Source organism: Triplophysa dalaica, chromosome 18 (assembly GCF_015846415.1).
Source record: "Triplophysa dalaica isolate WHDGS20190420 chromosome 18, ASM1584641v1, whole genome shotgun sequence".
In the NCBI taxonomy this organism is placed as follows: Eukaryota; Metazoa; Chordata; class Actinopteri; order Cypriniformes; family Nemacheilidae; genus Triplophysa; species Triplophysa dalaica.
Genome location: NC_079559.1, coordinates 12,289,997 through 12,307,588, shown reverse-complemented (window position 1 = coordinate 12,307,588; position 17,592 = coordinate 12,289,997). Strand labels below are relative to the sequence as shown.

The 17,592-nt window shown below is 40.4% G+C and overlaps 1 protein-coding gene across 1 annotated transcript in view; it reads left to right on the top strand.

The window, feature by feature from the left end:
* The window catches only part of ralgps1 (Ral GEF with PH domain and SH3 binding motif 1), a 97,155-nt gene that overhangs the window by 63,862 nt on the left and 15,701 nt on the right, over positions 1-17,592 (top strand). Inside the window, exons 10-11 of the mRNA XM_056772952.1 lie at positions 16,147-16,284; positions 16,457-16,550. Of these exons, the coding sequence (XP_056628930.1) occupies positions 16,147-16,284; positions 16,457-16,550 (232 nt within the window). The remainder of the gene's footprint in view (positions 1-16,146; positions 16,285-16,456; positions 16,551-17,592) is intronic.

The window sequence follows — 17,592 nt, the reverse complement described above, 5'->3', positions numbered from 1 at the left end:
CCTCAGAACTCCACAACCCTGTAGTCCCTGTAGATCACTTCTTTTATTAGGAAAATGAACCCGCAGCAATGTTTGTTGGAGAGCTAGTTTGTTGGTATAAATCTGTCGTTGCCTTACAAGCAGTGTTGGGTGTAACTAGTTACTAAGTAATTAGTTACTGTAATTTAATTACTTTTCCCTTGAAAAGTAAAGTAAGGGATTACTCATATGTTTTCTGTAGTTTAATTACAGTTACTTTTGATGTAATTAAACTAAATACTTTGTGAAATATATGTGTGTGCAATAGTGTAATTGACATGAAAATTGAAAGCCATACTTTAAAATCTGTGCTTTAATGTATAATTCTTACATTTGTAATACTTTGGTCAGTTAATAATATCATTTATTTGAATGAATTAAGCAAGCCGTTTCATGTCTTTCCTTGAATCACTGAACTAAGGTTGATGTAGGATATAGAAAGTAATTAGTAATGAGTAACTAAATACTTTTTGGACAGAGTAATTTGGACAGTAATCTAATTACACTATTGAATATGTAATGAGTAACTAGTAATTAATTACTTTTTCAGAGTAACTTACCCAACACTGCTTACAAGAAGTTGTTGTATACGATTCTGGTGTTATATTGTATTTCTGGGCTGTTAACATTGCAAAATTTTGCAACAAAAATTATATTAAAATAAACATTTTTAATGGATTTTCTAAACGTTACCTTACTTCAGCTTTTGGAGAAATAAACATTGGAACTGGGCTAGTTACAGTTAAGCAATACTGAACAGCAATACAATACACAGCATGTTTAATTTTATACCTGTATTACTATCCGATTGTTATTGTGGATTTGCCAACCAAGAGGATTTTCCTTAATTCAAGGAGACATTTGTGAGATTTGTGAGAAGCGTCTAAGATGCAGGAGACTTTAGCAGAAGTTTCCATTTGTTCTTCATTTAATCTCATTGACAAAATAATTAAATATCAAAGATATCTTGGACCATGATTTATATCGCCTATGGGTAATAGTGTATCAGGCTTTTATTTTAAATGTTAATTTCCTGTTTGTTACCCCTGTATTGTTCTGTCTGCCAAATCTTTGACGTTTGACATTTTCCATTCACATTAAGAGTCACTTCCCAGAATTAATGTTGATTAAGAAACAGGCACATCCTTGTTTAATTCCAAAAGGGAACAAACAGTATTCCGAAGGTCACTATATGTGGAATATTCCAGTCTATTGACATTTGCCTGATCTTCTTCATGTCCAAATGTTGAAGATGTGGCGTCAAGCCACCAAAACTAATGAGATTTCTTACTTTGAACTGAACTGGAAAACTCTCCATGTTTTCAACAATAGTTTTCGTGTTGATATAAATTCATAATGGTTTACTGTTATTGGCCGTACAGATGTTTGAACTCAAAGTTGTGTTTCTGTTTAAATTCAATTTCACGTTAGAAACAAAAAACATGAAGAAGTTAGTTTAGGATTATTAGAAGGAAATTGTGTTTACAGAGGCAGATTAAAATATATTCTCTGTTTTATATCCCACTGATCAATGTCGACAGTGTTGAAAACTTGGACATTTTTCCTAAAATGATCTCCGAGGAATTGTACGACAGTCCCATGTCAATTGCCACATCAAAGGGCCAAAGAGAGACCGTTGCATAAGTTTGTCAAATATCTTCCATGAAGTGTGGCTTTGCCATGTGGGTTTGTGTGAGTGTGACGGTCTTAAGTGTTCTAAATGATGTACACGTAGTTATTTTCAAGTGTCTTTAGCACTTTTATATAAAGCCCTTGAGTCACTGCACAATAGACCCTTTTATCTTGTTATGAAATAAATAAAGAGTCCCATTTCACATAATAATTTCCATAAACTGTCGAAGTTTCCAAACATGCCAACATATTTAGTTAGTTTGTTGGTGAAAGGCATTATAACGTGAGTTTGTGCTAGAGAGATGTCAGGTGATAATAGACCATATCATTGTTTGTCTATATGCAGATTTTGTTTTCCAAAATATGCTTTTGGCCGTGTAGGTTTTCACTGTTCAAACATACCATTTTCTTTTACAATACCACCATATTTGGCTTTACAGCTCATAAAAAATGCTTCATTGGGCTTCAAATGTATATCATCAAATGTATTACTCAAAATCAAGTTTCTTTTTTGAAATACAGTGATCTATCTAACATATAATACTTTAACACTTTTCACAGCCATCCCAAATGTTGGAAAGCCCCTGATGGGAAAGCCATATCCCCTGAGACAGCCACAACACAGGACCCTGAAGTCCTGCTGTCACATGTTAGTTCACACTTCTGGAATGTTTCTCAGCCCCTCACCAGGCAGAAGTCGAAGCACTTTTCTATTTGTTTGCTTCAAGACATGGATTATTTCAATAGTTTTTCCCATAGTAAATTATGAAGGCAGACAGCCCAAAACCACACATCTATAAAGTGTTAAAGTCTATTTAAATGAAATTTTCCACAATTATAATTCCACATCTAAATGTTCTACTCAACTCAACTTTATTTATATAGCGCTTTTTACAATTTTCATTGTTACAAAGCAGCTGTACATGAGACACATTGAATACAAGTATGAATTCGAAAGCAGCCCCCCCGGCCAGGCAGATAGTGCAAAACAGTATGCAAACGGTGGTGAGGAACCCAAAACTCCCATCGAGAAAAAAAACCTCAGGGGAACCCGGGCCCAACCAGGGGATTCCAGTTCCCCATTGGCAAAAGCTGCTGCCTCTGCACAAGCTCAACAGTGCTTGCACAACAAGGCTTAATAAAATATAAAAATTAAGGATTTAAGATTATCATTAACAATCTAATAGCATTTTAAATGTTGTAGGAAAAACAAAGTTGTCGCGTCCTTTATCCAGCTCTATCCTCTTAGCTCTTTTCAGGTCACCGCTTCCCATTCTCAGCTCTGCCATCAGGTCTGGGCATGAACTGCATCCTGCGGTACCTTGGAACAAAGAGACAAGACTGGCTGAGAGTAGAGTACTGTTCTGCACTCTTTGATGCAACAAGTACATTATTTGTTGTTGGACGTGTTCCTGGTTCCGGTTGATCTAAATAATGCAGCCTAAATCCTCTGAGGATTAATACTCTGGAGGTATAGTGTATGCAAGATTAAAAAGATGAGTCTTTAGTCTAGATTTAAACTGACAGAGTGTGTCTGCCTCCCGGACCGTGCAGGGAAGAATATTCCAAAGTTTAGGCGCTAGATAAGAAAAGGATCTACCACCTGCACTCGATTTTGAAATTCTAGGTATTACCAACTGACAGGACACCTGAGAGCGTAATTTACGTGGAGGTCTGTAATACAATAGAAGTTCATTCAAATACTGCGGCGCTAGACCATGTAGGGCTTTATAGGTAATAAGCATGATCTTAAAGTTAATGCGATGCTTTATAGGTAACCAGTGCAAGGTTGACAGAACCGGGGTTATATGCTCATACTTTTTTGTACGTGTAAGAACTCGAGCTGCCGCGTTTTGAACCAGTTGCAGTTTTTGTAATAGGCCCGGAGGGCAACCACCTAGAAGTGCATTACAGTAATCTAGTCTTGATGTCATGAATGCATGAATTAATTTCTCTGCATCTGACAGTGACAGCATATGACGTAATTTAGATATATTCTTAAAATGGAAAAATGCAATTTTACAGGTGTTGGCGACATGGCTTTCAGAGTACTATCGAATACAACACCAAGATTCTTAGCTGATGACGAAGATTTTATGGAGCATCCGTCAATCGTTAAGCAGTATTTTTGGTTGTTACGCATTGCAGTTTTCGGTCCAGTAAGTAGCACTTCTGTTTTGTCCGAGTTTAGTAGTAAAAAAATGTTACTCATCCACATTTTTAAGTCAGCTATGCAATCCTTTATTCGATGAAACTGCTGAGTTTCATTAGGGTTCGCGGAAATATAAAGTTGAGTATCATCAGCATAACAGTGAAAGCTAATTCCGTGTCGCTTTATTATATCTCCTAGAGGTAGCATGCATAAAGCGAAGAGCAGATGCCCCAAGACTGAGCCCTGTGGTACACCGTTCTGGACTTGTGATTTGCGGGACACCTCATTGTTCATTGCTACAAATTGAAAACGGTCGGATGAATAAGACTTAAACCATTTCAATGCTATTCCATTAATGCCGACGTAATTTTCGAGTCTATGTAGAAGTATGCTATGGTCAATGGTGTCAAATGCAGCACTTAGGTCTAGCAGCACCAATAACGAAATACAGCCACGGTCAGACGCTAAAAGCAGATCATTTGTAACTCTGATCAAAGCAGTCTCTGTACTGTGACATGCTTGAAATCCAGACTGGAATTCATCATTAATGTCATTCCTTTGGAGGAAGGAGCATAATTGAGTTGAAACTACTTTTTCCAGAACTTTAGATATAAAAAAGTGAATTCGATATAGGCCTGTAATTCCCTAGTTCTTTAGGGTCGAGTTTTTTTTTTTTTAAAAGAGGCCTTATAACAGCCACCTTAAATGCTTTAGGCACATGTCCTAATGTCAGAGATGAGTTAATAATACTGAGAAGAGGATCTATAATTTCTGGGAGCATTTCTTTCAGTAGTTTTGTAGGTATAGGGTCTAGCATGCATGTTGTTGATTTAGATGATCTTATGATTTTAGACAGTTCATCGTGATCTACTGTAGAAAATAATTGCAATTTCTCCTTAGGGGTGCTGTAGTTAGTTTGTTCAGCGGATTTCACTACAGGTTGCATTGTTATAATTTTTTCTCTTATATCTTGGATTTTACTCGTGAAGTAGTTCATAAATTCATCACTGTTATGCTGATAATCAGAATCTGACGTCGATGCGACTTATTTTTTGTTAATTTAGCCACGGTGTTAAATAAAAACCTAGGGTTGTGATGGTTTTCCTCTATTAGTGTTGAAAAGTAGGCGGATCTAGACGTTTTTATTTCATACCTGTAATTTCGAGTACTATCCTTCCATGCTATACGAAATACCTCTAAATTAGTTTTCTTAAAGTTGCGCTCCAGTTTCCGGGGCGCTTTTTTTAGAGTCCGAGTGTGTTCATTATACCACGGTGTTGGGCTGCTATTTTTAGATTTCTTTAAACACAGAGGAGCAACTGTGTCTAATATTTCCGAGAAAGAAGTGTTAAAATTTTCAATAGTAGTGTCAAAATCGTCAACGTTTTTACTCATGCTAGATATTTTATACAATTCAGGCAGATTATCGAGAAACGCATCTTTGGTAGTTGAAGTAATCGTTCTACCATATTTGTAACAAGGAGTTTGATTTGCAGCCGTAGGCCATTGAAGCAAACATAATATCAGATAATGATCCGAAATGTCTTCACTCTGCTGAACGATTTTAACATCGTCCACATTTATACCATAAGAAAGTATTAAATCTAAAGTATGATTACGAAGGTGAGTGGGTCCTGACACATGTTGACTAACGCCCATGGAGTTAAGAGTGTCTTTGAAAGCCAGTCCCAAGGCATCTGTATCATTGTCTACATGGATATTAAAGTCACCGACGACAAGGACTCTATCTGCGGCTAGTACTAGTCCTGATAAGAACCCACCAAAATCTTTAATAAAATCTGTGTGGTGCCCTGGAGGCCTATATACCATAGCTAGAATAAATTTTAAAAATGTTTTGTCCTTCGTATTAGGTGTCGATACGTGAAGTACCATGACTTCAAAAGAATTGTATTAAAAATTAGACTTCTGAGAGGTGATAAAAGAATTATTGTAAAGTGCAGCGACACCTCTCCTCTACCTTTTAGACGAGGCTCGTGTTTATAGTAATAATCTTGGGGAACGGATTCATTTAGAGTAATATAATCATCTGGCTTTAGCCATGTTTCTGTCAAACAAAGCATGTCTATTTTATGATCGGTTATCAAATCGTTTACAAAAAGTGCTTTATTTGAGAGAGATCTAATATTAAGCAATCCGAGTCGTAACCGTTGATTATCTGTATTTTGTTCATGTTTGATATGTTTAACGTTTATTAAATTACTTTCAAGAGGTTTACGCAATATTTTATGCTTGCTAATCCGGGGGACAGACACAGTCTCTATTTTATGTTGTTTGTAAGAAGGGATTATTACATGTTGTATATTTTGTGTATTCTGTAACGCGAGACGGCAAGCAGACAGTTGGTTAAGCCATTCTGTCTCCTTCCTGACCTGGGGCCCAGGTAGTCAGACTTTAGCATTATTAAGACTGTGTGCCAAATTTCTAGAGAGGAGGGAAACCTCATCCCAGGAGGGATGGAGACCATCTCGTTTCAACAGGTCAGGTCTGCCCTCAAAACTCTTCCAGTTATTTATAAAATCTATATTATTCTGCAGGCACCACTCAGACAACCAGCCATTTAGTGATGATAATCTGCTATAAATCTCATCACCACGGTAAGCAGTAAGGGGGCCAGAGAATATAACAGTGTCTGACATGGTTTTTGCGAGCTCACACACCTCTTTAATATTATCTTTAGTGATCTCCGATTGACGGAGTCTAACATCATTTGTGCCGACATGAATAACAATCTTACTGTATTTACGATTAGACATTTAAATTTGACTTGATGTCAGGCGCTCTGGCTCCCTGTAAACATTTGACTATGGTGGCTGGTGTCTCTATATAAACGTTCCGGACAATAGAATCACCGATCACTAGGGCACTTTCAGCAGGTTTCTCAGTCGGTGCGTCACTGAGCGGGGCAAACCTGTTCGAGACTTTAATCGGAACCGTTGAGTGATGTTTTGTCCTGCGACAATGCCGTCTCACCGTCACAAAGTTTCCCAGCTGCAGGGGATTTTCAACCGGAACCGAGCTGTGTTCGCTAACATTGCTCGCATCCGAAGTGTTTTCTACAGTCCTAACACTCTTACTATCCTCAAATATAGATTGGATGCGAGACTCTAATTCTAAGATCTTCTCCGTCAGCCTAACTACTTCCCAGCATTTATCACATGTAAAACCCTCGCCGCTGACAGAGAAGGCTAAGCTAAACATATGACATGATGTGCAAGTAACAACAATAGGAATAGAAGCCATAACTCACCGGGTATGAAGTGCAATCCTAACTAACAAAGGTTGCTTGATGAGTCTTAGTATATACACTTAAAAAGAGAAACAGTTAGCACACAAGACAAATAGGGGGAGATGATATTCCACACTGTAAACAGAAGGCAAGCTAACACGCTAATATGCTAGCGGCGTTACGCTTCAATTAATATAAATTTAGAAAATAAAGTTCTAAATAATTCGGCAACGACAATGATAGGTAATTATAGTAAAATACACTTATATTAAGACCAGGAACAAATGTGAGGTGAAGCAAGTGTCAGAGGATACAAACTAGCCGCCAGCAGCGATGCAACGCGAACTTCTCCACACAGCACTCCAATCAGTCTGAACACCTGAGTTCTAGCCATTCCCAAGAATTCATGAGAATTTACGAAGGTACCCAGATAAAGTGAACAGTATTTAGCTGGGACGTTGATATCAGTATTTCTGCTAATATGACTTGCTCCATGAAAGGAAGATGAAAAGGCCTTCTTTTAGGCTGCTTTTAAAGTTTCCAGTGTGTAATCTTTTTGGAGGATCTATTGAAAGAAATGCAATTTAATATACATAGCTTTGTGTTCGGAGGTGTATAAAGACCTTACATAATAAAGCATTATGTTCGTATTACCTTAGAATGAGCTATTTCTATCCCCTTACATGGAAGCCATGTTTCTACAGTAACCCTAAACGGACAAACTGCTCTACAGAATGCGTTTTGTAAATGCGTTTTCTCATCCCGCAAAGAAACAAAAACCTGACGACATCTTAGTTTTGTGTCAGCCACCGTAGTGCTCAAACGGGAGGGGGGAGAGGTGGCGCTAGGTGGCGCTAAATTTCATGCACTGGACCTTTAAATCCCTTTGAAAACATAGCAAGTACCACTAAAATATAAAGCAGCCCTGACTGAAAAGCTTTGCTCTGTGCTAATGTAGGGTTAACAGAACGGCGTATAAATACAATTGACACCATGCTTTAGATAAGAGGAGCCTGACTGTCGGCTTAAACTGGGATTGGCTGACAGTCATAAACTGTGAACATGATGCCTTTGCACAGAACTGGAATGCATTTGCCATCACTACTGTGCATGACAACCTGATTTGTACCGCGTTAAACTCAACACATCAAACGTCTGTAAAACCATACACCACTTTCAAAACAATCATAACAAGCCAACATTTTGCGAGAGCTAAAAAAAAAGAGTTTCTTGCATTGCATCACAGAGTCGATAAACAAACATCTGCTCTTTGTCACGGTCATTATTCAAGTTTTCCACACTGTCTGCTTCATATTAGTGTTTTCAGGTTGTTGATTTCATGAACAATGTTTGGCCGTTGAAGTTGTGAAGAACAGCTGGCTCTTTGTGAAGCGTTTAACCTTTCTATGATCTACTGTATATTGGCCTCGGTCTTCTAAAAATCTTATAAATTTTGCACATTTCATGATGCCTTTATATTTGCAACGTACTGGGGTGTATTTTGCCATGTAAATATGTTGTTTCGGACATGCCATGACCCGTTTAATGTGATCCATAACTTGAATTAATATAAAACTGTGTTGAATCTATTTTTTAAATGGATGGATCTATTTTATGTATTGTGTGGCTGGGCTTCAAGTCTGATGTGTGGCCTAGATGCTTTTGATATTTATAGGCCAAAATCCACAGCTCTGCATGTTCACTGGGGTTAACCTGCATGTGATCATATTTACGTATTATTAGCGATACATCACATATGAAGCATATCAATCTTTGTTCTTCTGGGACATGTCAGGGTTTATTTTATACAGAGATCAAATCTTATGGTATCACAGTGAAACACTCAGTAATATGTTGTGAATGTCTTTGGAAGGACAACCAAATGCATTGGAGTGTTGTATTTCAGGGAGCATAAACTTTGAAGTCTGTAAATGTCTTTGGAGGTTATGGTCCCTGATTTTAGGAGGTGTAGCACTCTGCCAGGCAGGAAGACCATGCTCCAGCGTTACTCCCTGTTCTATTCAGGGACATCAGTATTTGGACAGAATATCACGGCTGTTTGCTTATCACCTCCTTTATTTCGGCTGGTGCTTTACTAAACATCATAAATGATGCCTTCAAAGGACACTTCTAAAGGAGAATGATCATAGCAGGTTCTCAAATACTGACTCTGGAAAAATAATTATTTAGACCTACAGCTTGGCAGCTTGAACTTGATCGGTAGAATATTAGGGACAGATCTGTGAAGAGTTTAATTTGGGGTGCCTTTTTACACAAAAATCAAAGAAAGCAAAGAAAGTTTAATTTTCCATTCATCAAATACATGGTGATCATAGTCACAGGAACAGTTCACCCAAAAATAAAAATTCTGTCATCTTTTACTCACCCTCAAGTTGTTCCAAACCTTTACAAATTTCTTTGTTCAGTTGAACACAAAGGAAGATATTTGGAAGCATGCTAGCAATTTTCAGTTCTGAGACATCATTCACTACCATAAAATGGTTTAAAAATATAAATAACCTTTTTCTTCAGATGTTTTAGTTATTTTTTTGGAACCATTCAACCAAAAATCAAAGCACCTTTTTTTAAGAATGTGTAGATGGCAGCTGAGGAAACAGTCATCAACGTTCCCCCTAAATATGAATTCAATGGTGTCGTTTTGGTGTTGTAATTGATTCCACTGAGAGGTCACTGGAGGTCAATGAGCTTCTAACTTCACAGTTCACAGGAAGTATGTCAGGGTCAATCTCGGCTGTATAGCTGACCTCTGACCTCCATGAGTAAAGCAGTTACACACACACACTTACACATAAGACTATTTCTGTGGCTCTTATGGCAGCTTCACTATCTCTTATAATGCCAAATACTATTTCAGTACAACTTTCCAATTGTGTTAAATGTCAAGTCAACTTCAACTCATTTTATATACGTGTTAACTGAAAGGTTGATCCTCATCCCTCATATAAGATCAGTGCAAGTTTACACATATTATCAGTATTATCAAAATTAAGGAAAAATGATAATGTTTGTCAAAAGTGCCCCAGAACTGTCATCATAAATTCTTCAAAGTATCTTCTTTTTTGTTCAACACAACAAAAAATATATAAAGTAATTTTTGCTACGTACAATGGTAGTGATTGGGATCCAAGAAATTGTTGGTTACAAGCATTCTTCCAAATATCTTTCTCTGTGTTCATCAGAACAAAGACATTTATACAGATTTGGAACAACTCAAAGGTGAGTAAATGACGACAGAACTTTTATTTTTGTGTGAACTATCCTTTTAAACCGATCTTTGACATTTTTGCATGTTTACAGTTTTATATGGAATAATGCTTGTTCCATTGCGACACAATACTCAATATGGTGTGACAACATGCCCCATAAATGCGTTATCAAGCCTGTTATCAATAAGGGAAAATACACTTTACTTATCAGATTTTTCCAATAATGAGCGCATCAAAACAACTTCTTTACCCCAGCACAAAACCAGGTGTCACTTCACACCACGTTAGCAGAACATTTACCATATCCACAAGTCATCTTATTTAGCAATGGAATATGAGATCCGCTATGTAGTTACTAAAGGTTTTTAACTGCACAGATTCATTTTTTAGCCAAATGTTGAACCTCGGTTCCACCTGGTTCATTCCTCCAGTGTAATTTACTGATCCAACATTTTCTTCTAGCTTTCCCTAACGCTTCACTCACACATGTAATTTATTTAGCAGCAGTCCTGAGGCTTGCCGTGAGAAGACGACACATCCCAGTCTCGGTAACCAGGTCTTAGGTTCTCAGTTAATGAATAATTGCTCACATTAACAGACTCATAACTTCTACCTGCTCATTAGAAAGCATTTCCATGACCCCTATAGCGGAAACAGATCCTTAACAAGCAAGCAAGAGCTATCAGGCAGTACCCCCAGGCTGCCATTTCCAGATCAGACACTGCACATTGGTTTAGTTGTGTCTCTGTCGCCACAATTAGCAGCGAGGATGAGAGTATGGGAGAGAGATGACTGAATTATTTGTTGAAAGATGTGCTGCAAGTTGGGTGGAGGGTCACTGAAGTGCACAGTTCGAAGCTTTGAAGTTTCACAAGACCAAAGGAAAATGCAGGGTCATATTTCTCACAAAAAGAGATATAATGAGATTGTGATAAAGTTGAAGAGAGCAGAATTTAAATGGTTTGTTTAATGGGTCGTATTTGGTATTTGAGAGCAAATTTATGCAAACGTCAGTCTTACTATGAGAGAATAGTTTTTATTATAATAGGTTTTCACCAAACTGTTAGCTCGTATCTCAATATTTGGTTGTTGAGAAGTGAGGTTTTAATGATGCTCATTCTTTATATGTAGAGCCGGATTTTCCATAGTAAATGCTACTTTCAGAATTGTCACATAAAGGTCCACATTCATTTTAAATAGCCACATGAAAATTAGAATCAAAGTTTACTTTGTTCTAAGAAGAGCCGGCTCATTTCAATTAACAGAAATCCTAAAGTACGTTGTCTCTCAAAAACGTGCATTCTGATGTCTTGACTGAATAAACAGGCGTTTATTAAAATATGCACAGATTAAATACTGGAAATGAATACAGTCTCTGAGAAGTTTTGAGTTTGTCAGGGATTTCTCGGCGGTGGCAAGGGAGACAGAGTTCGGTGAGGCCGAACTTAAGGTTGTGCTCAATGGCTGCCTCACCCACTGCCTAAAGCCGACGGAGAGGAAGATGCTGAAACCCCTGGGGTTTGGCGATAGGGTCAGGTACGTGATAAACCGGGACGAGCCCTGGCCCACAGTCCCATCCTGGGCATACACCCTATTGGCTACCGTCCCGTTCTGGCCACCCCCACCCTGGGGGACTCCGCACCTCCCGTCACAAGCTCCACAGTCCCTCGCCCTCCTGCCAGCGTCTATGGCAAGCGGGGGAGAAGAGCTTCATTGGGACGTCTTCAGACTACTCCAGCTCCGAGGATCCCAAGCCCCCCACCGCTCCCTCACAGGCGGCCTTTAGCCAAGTGGTCTGGCGAATGAGGAATAGGCGATGGAAGGGGCTGTCCTGCTTAGGAACATGCAGCCGGCGTCGTATAGTTCAGCCGCTGGAACACAGCCTTGTCCAGCTGGTGGCCAGCCTTGCCCAGCGGCACCCAGCCTTGCCCAGCGGCACCCATCCTTGTCCAGCAGGCACCCAGTCCAGTCACGATTGGCTGTGTTCTTTTTGGACCCAGCCACAACATCATATAATACCCTTTCCACGGCGGCTGCCAAGCAGTCTGCTGTGGCGAGAGGTGATGGTGATATGGGAACTCCCATGTAGAGATGGGTATTGTTAAGATTTTAATGGCATTTCTACTCTTATCGATACTGCTTATCGGTCCAGTACTTTAACCGAAGTAAAATCTTATCAGTTTCTTTTGGATACATTTTTTTTATAAAAAAATATGAAATATTTAAATGTGCAGTTTAATTGGCAGATTAATTAGTTTTAGCGACGGCATGTTTGGGTAGACGCGCAGCGTGGAGGACTCTGCGCGTGCCATGTGTTTCTCCAGTACAGATAGCATAACCGATAAGGGGGAAGCTAAATGATGCTCCGGTCCTCCATAATTTTAGCCCAGTGTCTCTTTAGTACCGGGTTTCTGTACCCGTTACCACTCCCATAGACGTTAATCCTTTGCAGAAAATGCTGCGGACTGTCCATGCCCCATCACGCTTGCCTGCCCTGTCTCCGATGGCCGGCAGTAGACTGTCCCATAACGGATCTACGCAACAGCGTAGAGAGGACGAGGTGTCAGTCACGGCATCTTATGGTGACTTCCTGGCATCAGAAGCTGAGGATTGCACTGCCTTCCACGCAGCCCTAATGACTGGATTCTTGGTACCTGGATATGGAGCGCCACAAAAAGAGTTTTTCCCAGAGTCGCATGAAGAGATAACAAAGACCCGGATCGCTACCTTTTTCCGTGCGTACACATCAGACGAGCCTGGTCGCCCTGACTACCCTCTACGCCGGGGTAGCTAAGGGCTATGTCGATGTACACCAGGTTGAGCTTGCCGTCCCAATGCACCTGTGCCCACAGACCACCGCCACCTGGAGGGACCGATTAAGGCTCCCTTCCAAGGCTGTAAGTTTTCATCTTTGCTGGTGTCGAAATCTTACATGGCTGTGGGTCAAGCTGCCTCTGTGCTTCAGAGCTAAGGTCTTGAAGAAACTGGACAAGGGAAAGCATGACTCAGCCATTATGCAGGAACTGCGCACCGCCACTGACCTTGTTCTCTGGGCAACCAAGGTGACGGTGCTCACACTGGGTCGAAAAATGTCCATTCTGGTGGTCCAGGAGAGATACCTTTGTCTAAACCTTGCACAGATGCAAGACGCAGAGAAAGTCAGTTTTGGGCAGGGTGGACTGTTTTTAACACTGTCGAGGACTTCTCCCAACAGCTTGGAATGGTGAAGAAGCAAACAGGGGCAATAAAGCACATTCTACCATGGTGCAACCCGGTCCCCTACCGGGCGTTGATGTCCCGGACAGTGTCTGTTTCCCACCAGCTTGCTCGTCCGTTCCTCCTGCCCCGGCTATGTCAGCAACAGAACCTCCCCCGTCGGGGACGATAATGCAGATCTCCCCACTAGTTCCGCGATCAAGTTCACCAGGCGCCCGTCCAGGTTTTGAGGCATTCTGTTCACCTCGGTGTGAGGCCAGAATGCTCCCGTGCTTTGGGCGGAGGTTGCGACCCTTCTGGCGAAGGGGGTGATCAAGCCCATCCCTCTAGCCAAGATGTCTTCACGGTGTTACAGCTCCTACTCATCGTCCCCAAGAAAGGTGGGGGCTGCGCCTCATCCTGGATGTCCAAACTCTGTATAAGACCCTTATCAGGCTCCCGTTCAGAAATTTCCGAGAAGTTCGGGCAGGTGCAGCGGAAGTACGCTATCCCCCCAGTGAGCCTCCTTGCAAAGGAGTTCTGTTGGTTGTGCCCTACTGGACCAACCAGACTTGGTTCTCAGAGCTAACGCTTCTGACGACAACTCCCCTCTGGCCGATTCCACTGATGAAGGACCTACTTTCTCAGGGGAAGGGCATGGTCTGGCAACCGAGACCAGACCTCTGGAACCTCTTTGTCTGGCTTCTGGGGGGGACAAAGAGATCCTAATAACCTACCTCCTGCAGTCATGAGTACTATCACTCAGGCAAGAGCCCCAACCACAAGGCGACTGTACGCCTGCAAGTGGAGCCTCTTCTCGTCTTTGTGTTCTTCACGTAGCAACCTCTCTCTCTCCACGTTCAAGGTATATGTCTCTGCCGTGTCTCCGCTCTCAAGCAGCACGAGTCATTAGAGTCCAGAGGGGCTCGAGGAGGGGTAATTCTCTCCGAGTGTACCCTCTTGGGATCTTAATGTGGTCCTTTTTGGTCTAGTAAGGGCCCTGTTTGAACACACAGGAGAAGCCACTCTACCTCATCTCATGATGAAGACGGTTCTCCTAGTGGAGCTTGCTTCCATCAAGAGGGTAGGGGATCTGCATGCACTTTGTCCAACGAGTGCCTAGAGATGGGCCAGGCGACTCCCATGTGGTGCTGAGTCCCCGGCCTGGCTACGTGACCAAAGTTCTCACCCCTCCCTTCAGGGACCAGGTAGTGAACTTGCAGGCGCTCCCCCTGACATCACTTTGGCGTACCGATCCCAAGATCTCCCTACCCACTGGCAGACATCTGCAGAGCTGCAGAGCCTCTCGTCGTGATTCACTCAATTGATGCCTTACTACTCCACTGGAAGTTTACGATTCGCGGTTAAGCTTACTTGTGACTCGCCCAGGCCAGTCAGTGTTGCTCAGGAGGAAGTCGTGGCGTTTCTTATAGGAACCCCATTCTGTCGGTTTGACCCAACATCAAGAGACAGACAGAATCGGAACATCTTGGTTACGTATGTGACCTCAGTTCCCTGATGGAGGGAATGAGACGTTGTGTTCTTCATGCCACACGCTTCGCCATCTGCTGCAGTGACCGGGAGTGCCTCTCAGGTTCCTCAACCCAAAGGTGAATGAATGGGCACTCCATCTTCCTTTTAATACCCATATGTACGGGGCGGAGACTGGCATCCCATGCCATTCGTCAAGTTCATTGGCCTTTTAAAAGTACAATCAGAGATGATTGTTCCTCAAGATCAAACCCCATTCTGTCGGTTCGACACAACGTCTCGTTCCCTCAATCAGGGAACTGGGGTAACATACAAAACCAAGACGTTTTATGTGCATACTTGTCCAACCCCAATGCCATGAAAGCGATAAGTGGGCCGAAGAAAGTTCCTTTGTTTCTCATGGCACCTTAAAGCTCTGACAGTATGGTTAATTTGCACTTAACAACTAAACTCAGTTATGGACATAGTACCGTGCTAGTTACAGGTAATTTAAGATTGCAAGAGTGCCAACATTCAACAAGTATATTTCCAAATATTTATAGAAAAAAACAGTTTGGTGAAGTTTTGTCCGAGAAGTGTCTCAGTTTACAGATTGCTAAAGGTTTTATGGAACCTCTGGAGTGATGATGGTCATAAAACTTTGGAGAAACACCACGTATCAGTCTATTTGTAGCCGACTCTCTGGGATCTAGGTGACCCCCAAGTGAGGTCTTCAAAATTCTGGTGAGGGGAAAGTTTTATGACATCACATGATCCAACATTTGGCAAGCCAGGCTCTACATCATTAAAGTTCTGTTGTCCTGCTCCCCTTTGTCTTCATCACTTTTCAGAACAAAGTTATGCCTCTGGATATGATTCAGTTTGTTTGGTTTGAAAATGATTCATTGATATACTCTACATGTACCATGTTTTATGTACAGTAGTTGATGTTTACACAGCTTTCATGTTTTAACGTATTTATATGATTAAAATAATTATTAAAAACAGTAGAATATTAGTAGAATCAGAATAAAAAGTAAGTATAATTAGCTTCAAATAACTGTTTTTTAAGGTAACTTCACTGTAGGTATACTATTTTTAAAAATTAGTGGCTTAAAGCTTTGAAAGTTTTTAGCATATACAAACTCTAGTTCATTTAAAAACCTGCCTGTCTGTCATGAAACATTTTTCTTTGTTTACTTTAGGAATTTACCTGTTTGATATGACCTACATTGACTCCGCCTACCCTGCTTCTGACAGCATCATAGAGACTGAGCAAAGAACCAATCAGATGAACAATCTTTTGCGCATCATCTCCGACCTTCAGGTCTCCTGTAACTATGGTCAGTTTCTTTCCACAAAGTATAATTACTGTTGATGCAATGTGATTATTTACTGTATGTGAATATCATGAAAATACTTGCTCTTTTTTCCAAGCATCATCTCTTACAAGCTACCACGATTGATTTTATACAAAACATCTGAATTTGATCGGCACATGTATTCACCCCACAGATCATTTGGTCACGTTACCACATGTGCAGAAGTATCTGATGTCAGTGCGATACATTGAAGAGTTGCAGAAATTTGTTGAGGACGACAATTACAAGTAAGTTACGCTCATTCTAGATTTCTACTACAGTAGATTTTTGAGTATCTTTTTATTTACAGCTGGATTCAGACCGTCTGGTTTGAAATATGTTCGATTTCTTGAACATTATAGCTCAATTGTTATGAATGGATTAGTTAACAAACTTACAGGAACAGTCCGCCCAAAAATAAAAATGATTTGATCACCCTCAAGTTGTTCCAAATCTGTATACAGATAAGATACAGGTATAATTGGATAAGATATAATTGTAAGAATGCTTGCAACTAAACAGTTCTTGGCCACCATTGACTACCATAGTAGGAAAAAAATGCTTTATAAATTTCCTTGTTCTGCTGAACACAAATGAAGACATTGAAGAATGTGGGGAAAAATATATTTATACGGATTTGTAGCAAATCCAGGGTAAGTAAATGACGTCAGACTTTTTATTTTTGGGAGAACTGTCCATTTAAACAGAACTGGATTTATTTTACTGTATTCAGCTGTTTGAATGCAACAATTGTTTTGTTAAATTTGTTAAATTCGCAACTCCAGTTATCTTTGTATTCTGTTGATCACTATGTCTATGCCAGCTAACACACTTCAAACTATTGACATTTGTAAAACTCTCATAATTCAAGATCCTCCTTAGCTTTAACACTTCATTCTGCCCAGCTACCTATAGTGTTTATCAAACGTGTCTGAGGACTTCATGTCATCTCGGTACAGCTCTATGGCCCACAGGGCAAACAAAGACCATATTTACTGGCCACAGCTGCACCAGCACGACATGACTTTATGTTGCATTATAATCCCTATTTCCTTTGCCTCTGGCCGCTGAACATATGAATCCCATAATGTGTTTCCCTGCCACATAGTCTTATGTAATATAGATTATTGTAAACACTGTAATATACAAATGTGATGAGATTACAAATAAAATGTCATGAGATTTAAAATAAGGATTTGGAAGTACATCTATTTGTGCTACAGATGTATAATGTGTAAGTATGTATAATCTGGCCAAATACATTTGCAGCATGCCGGGTTTCACAGGGTA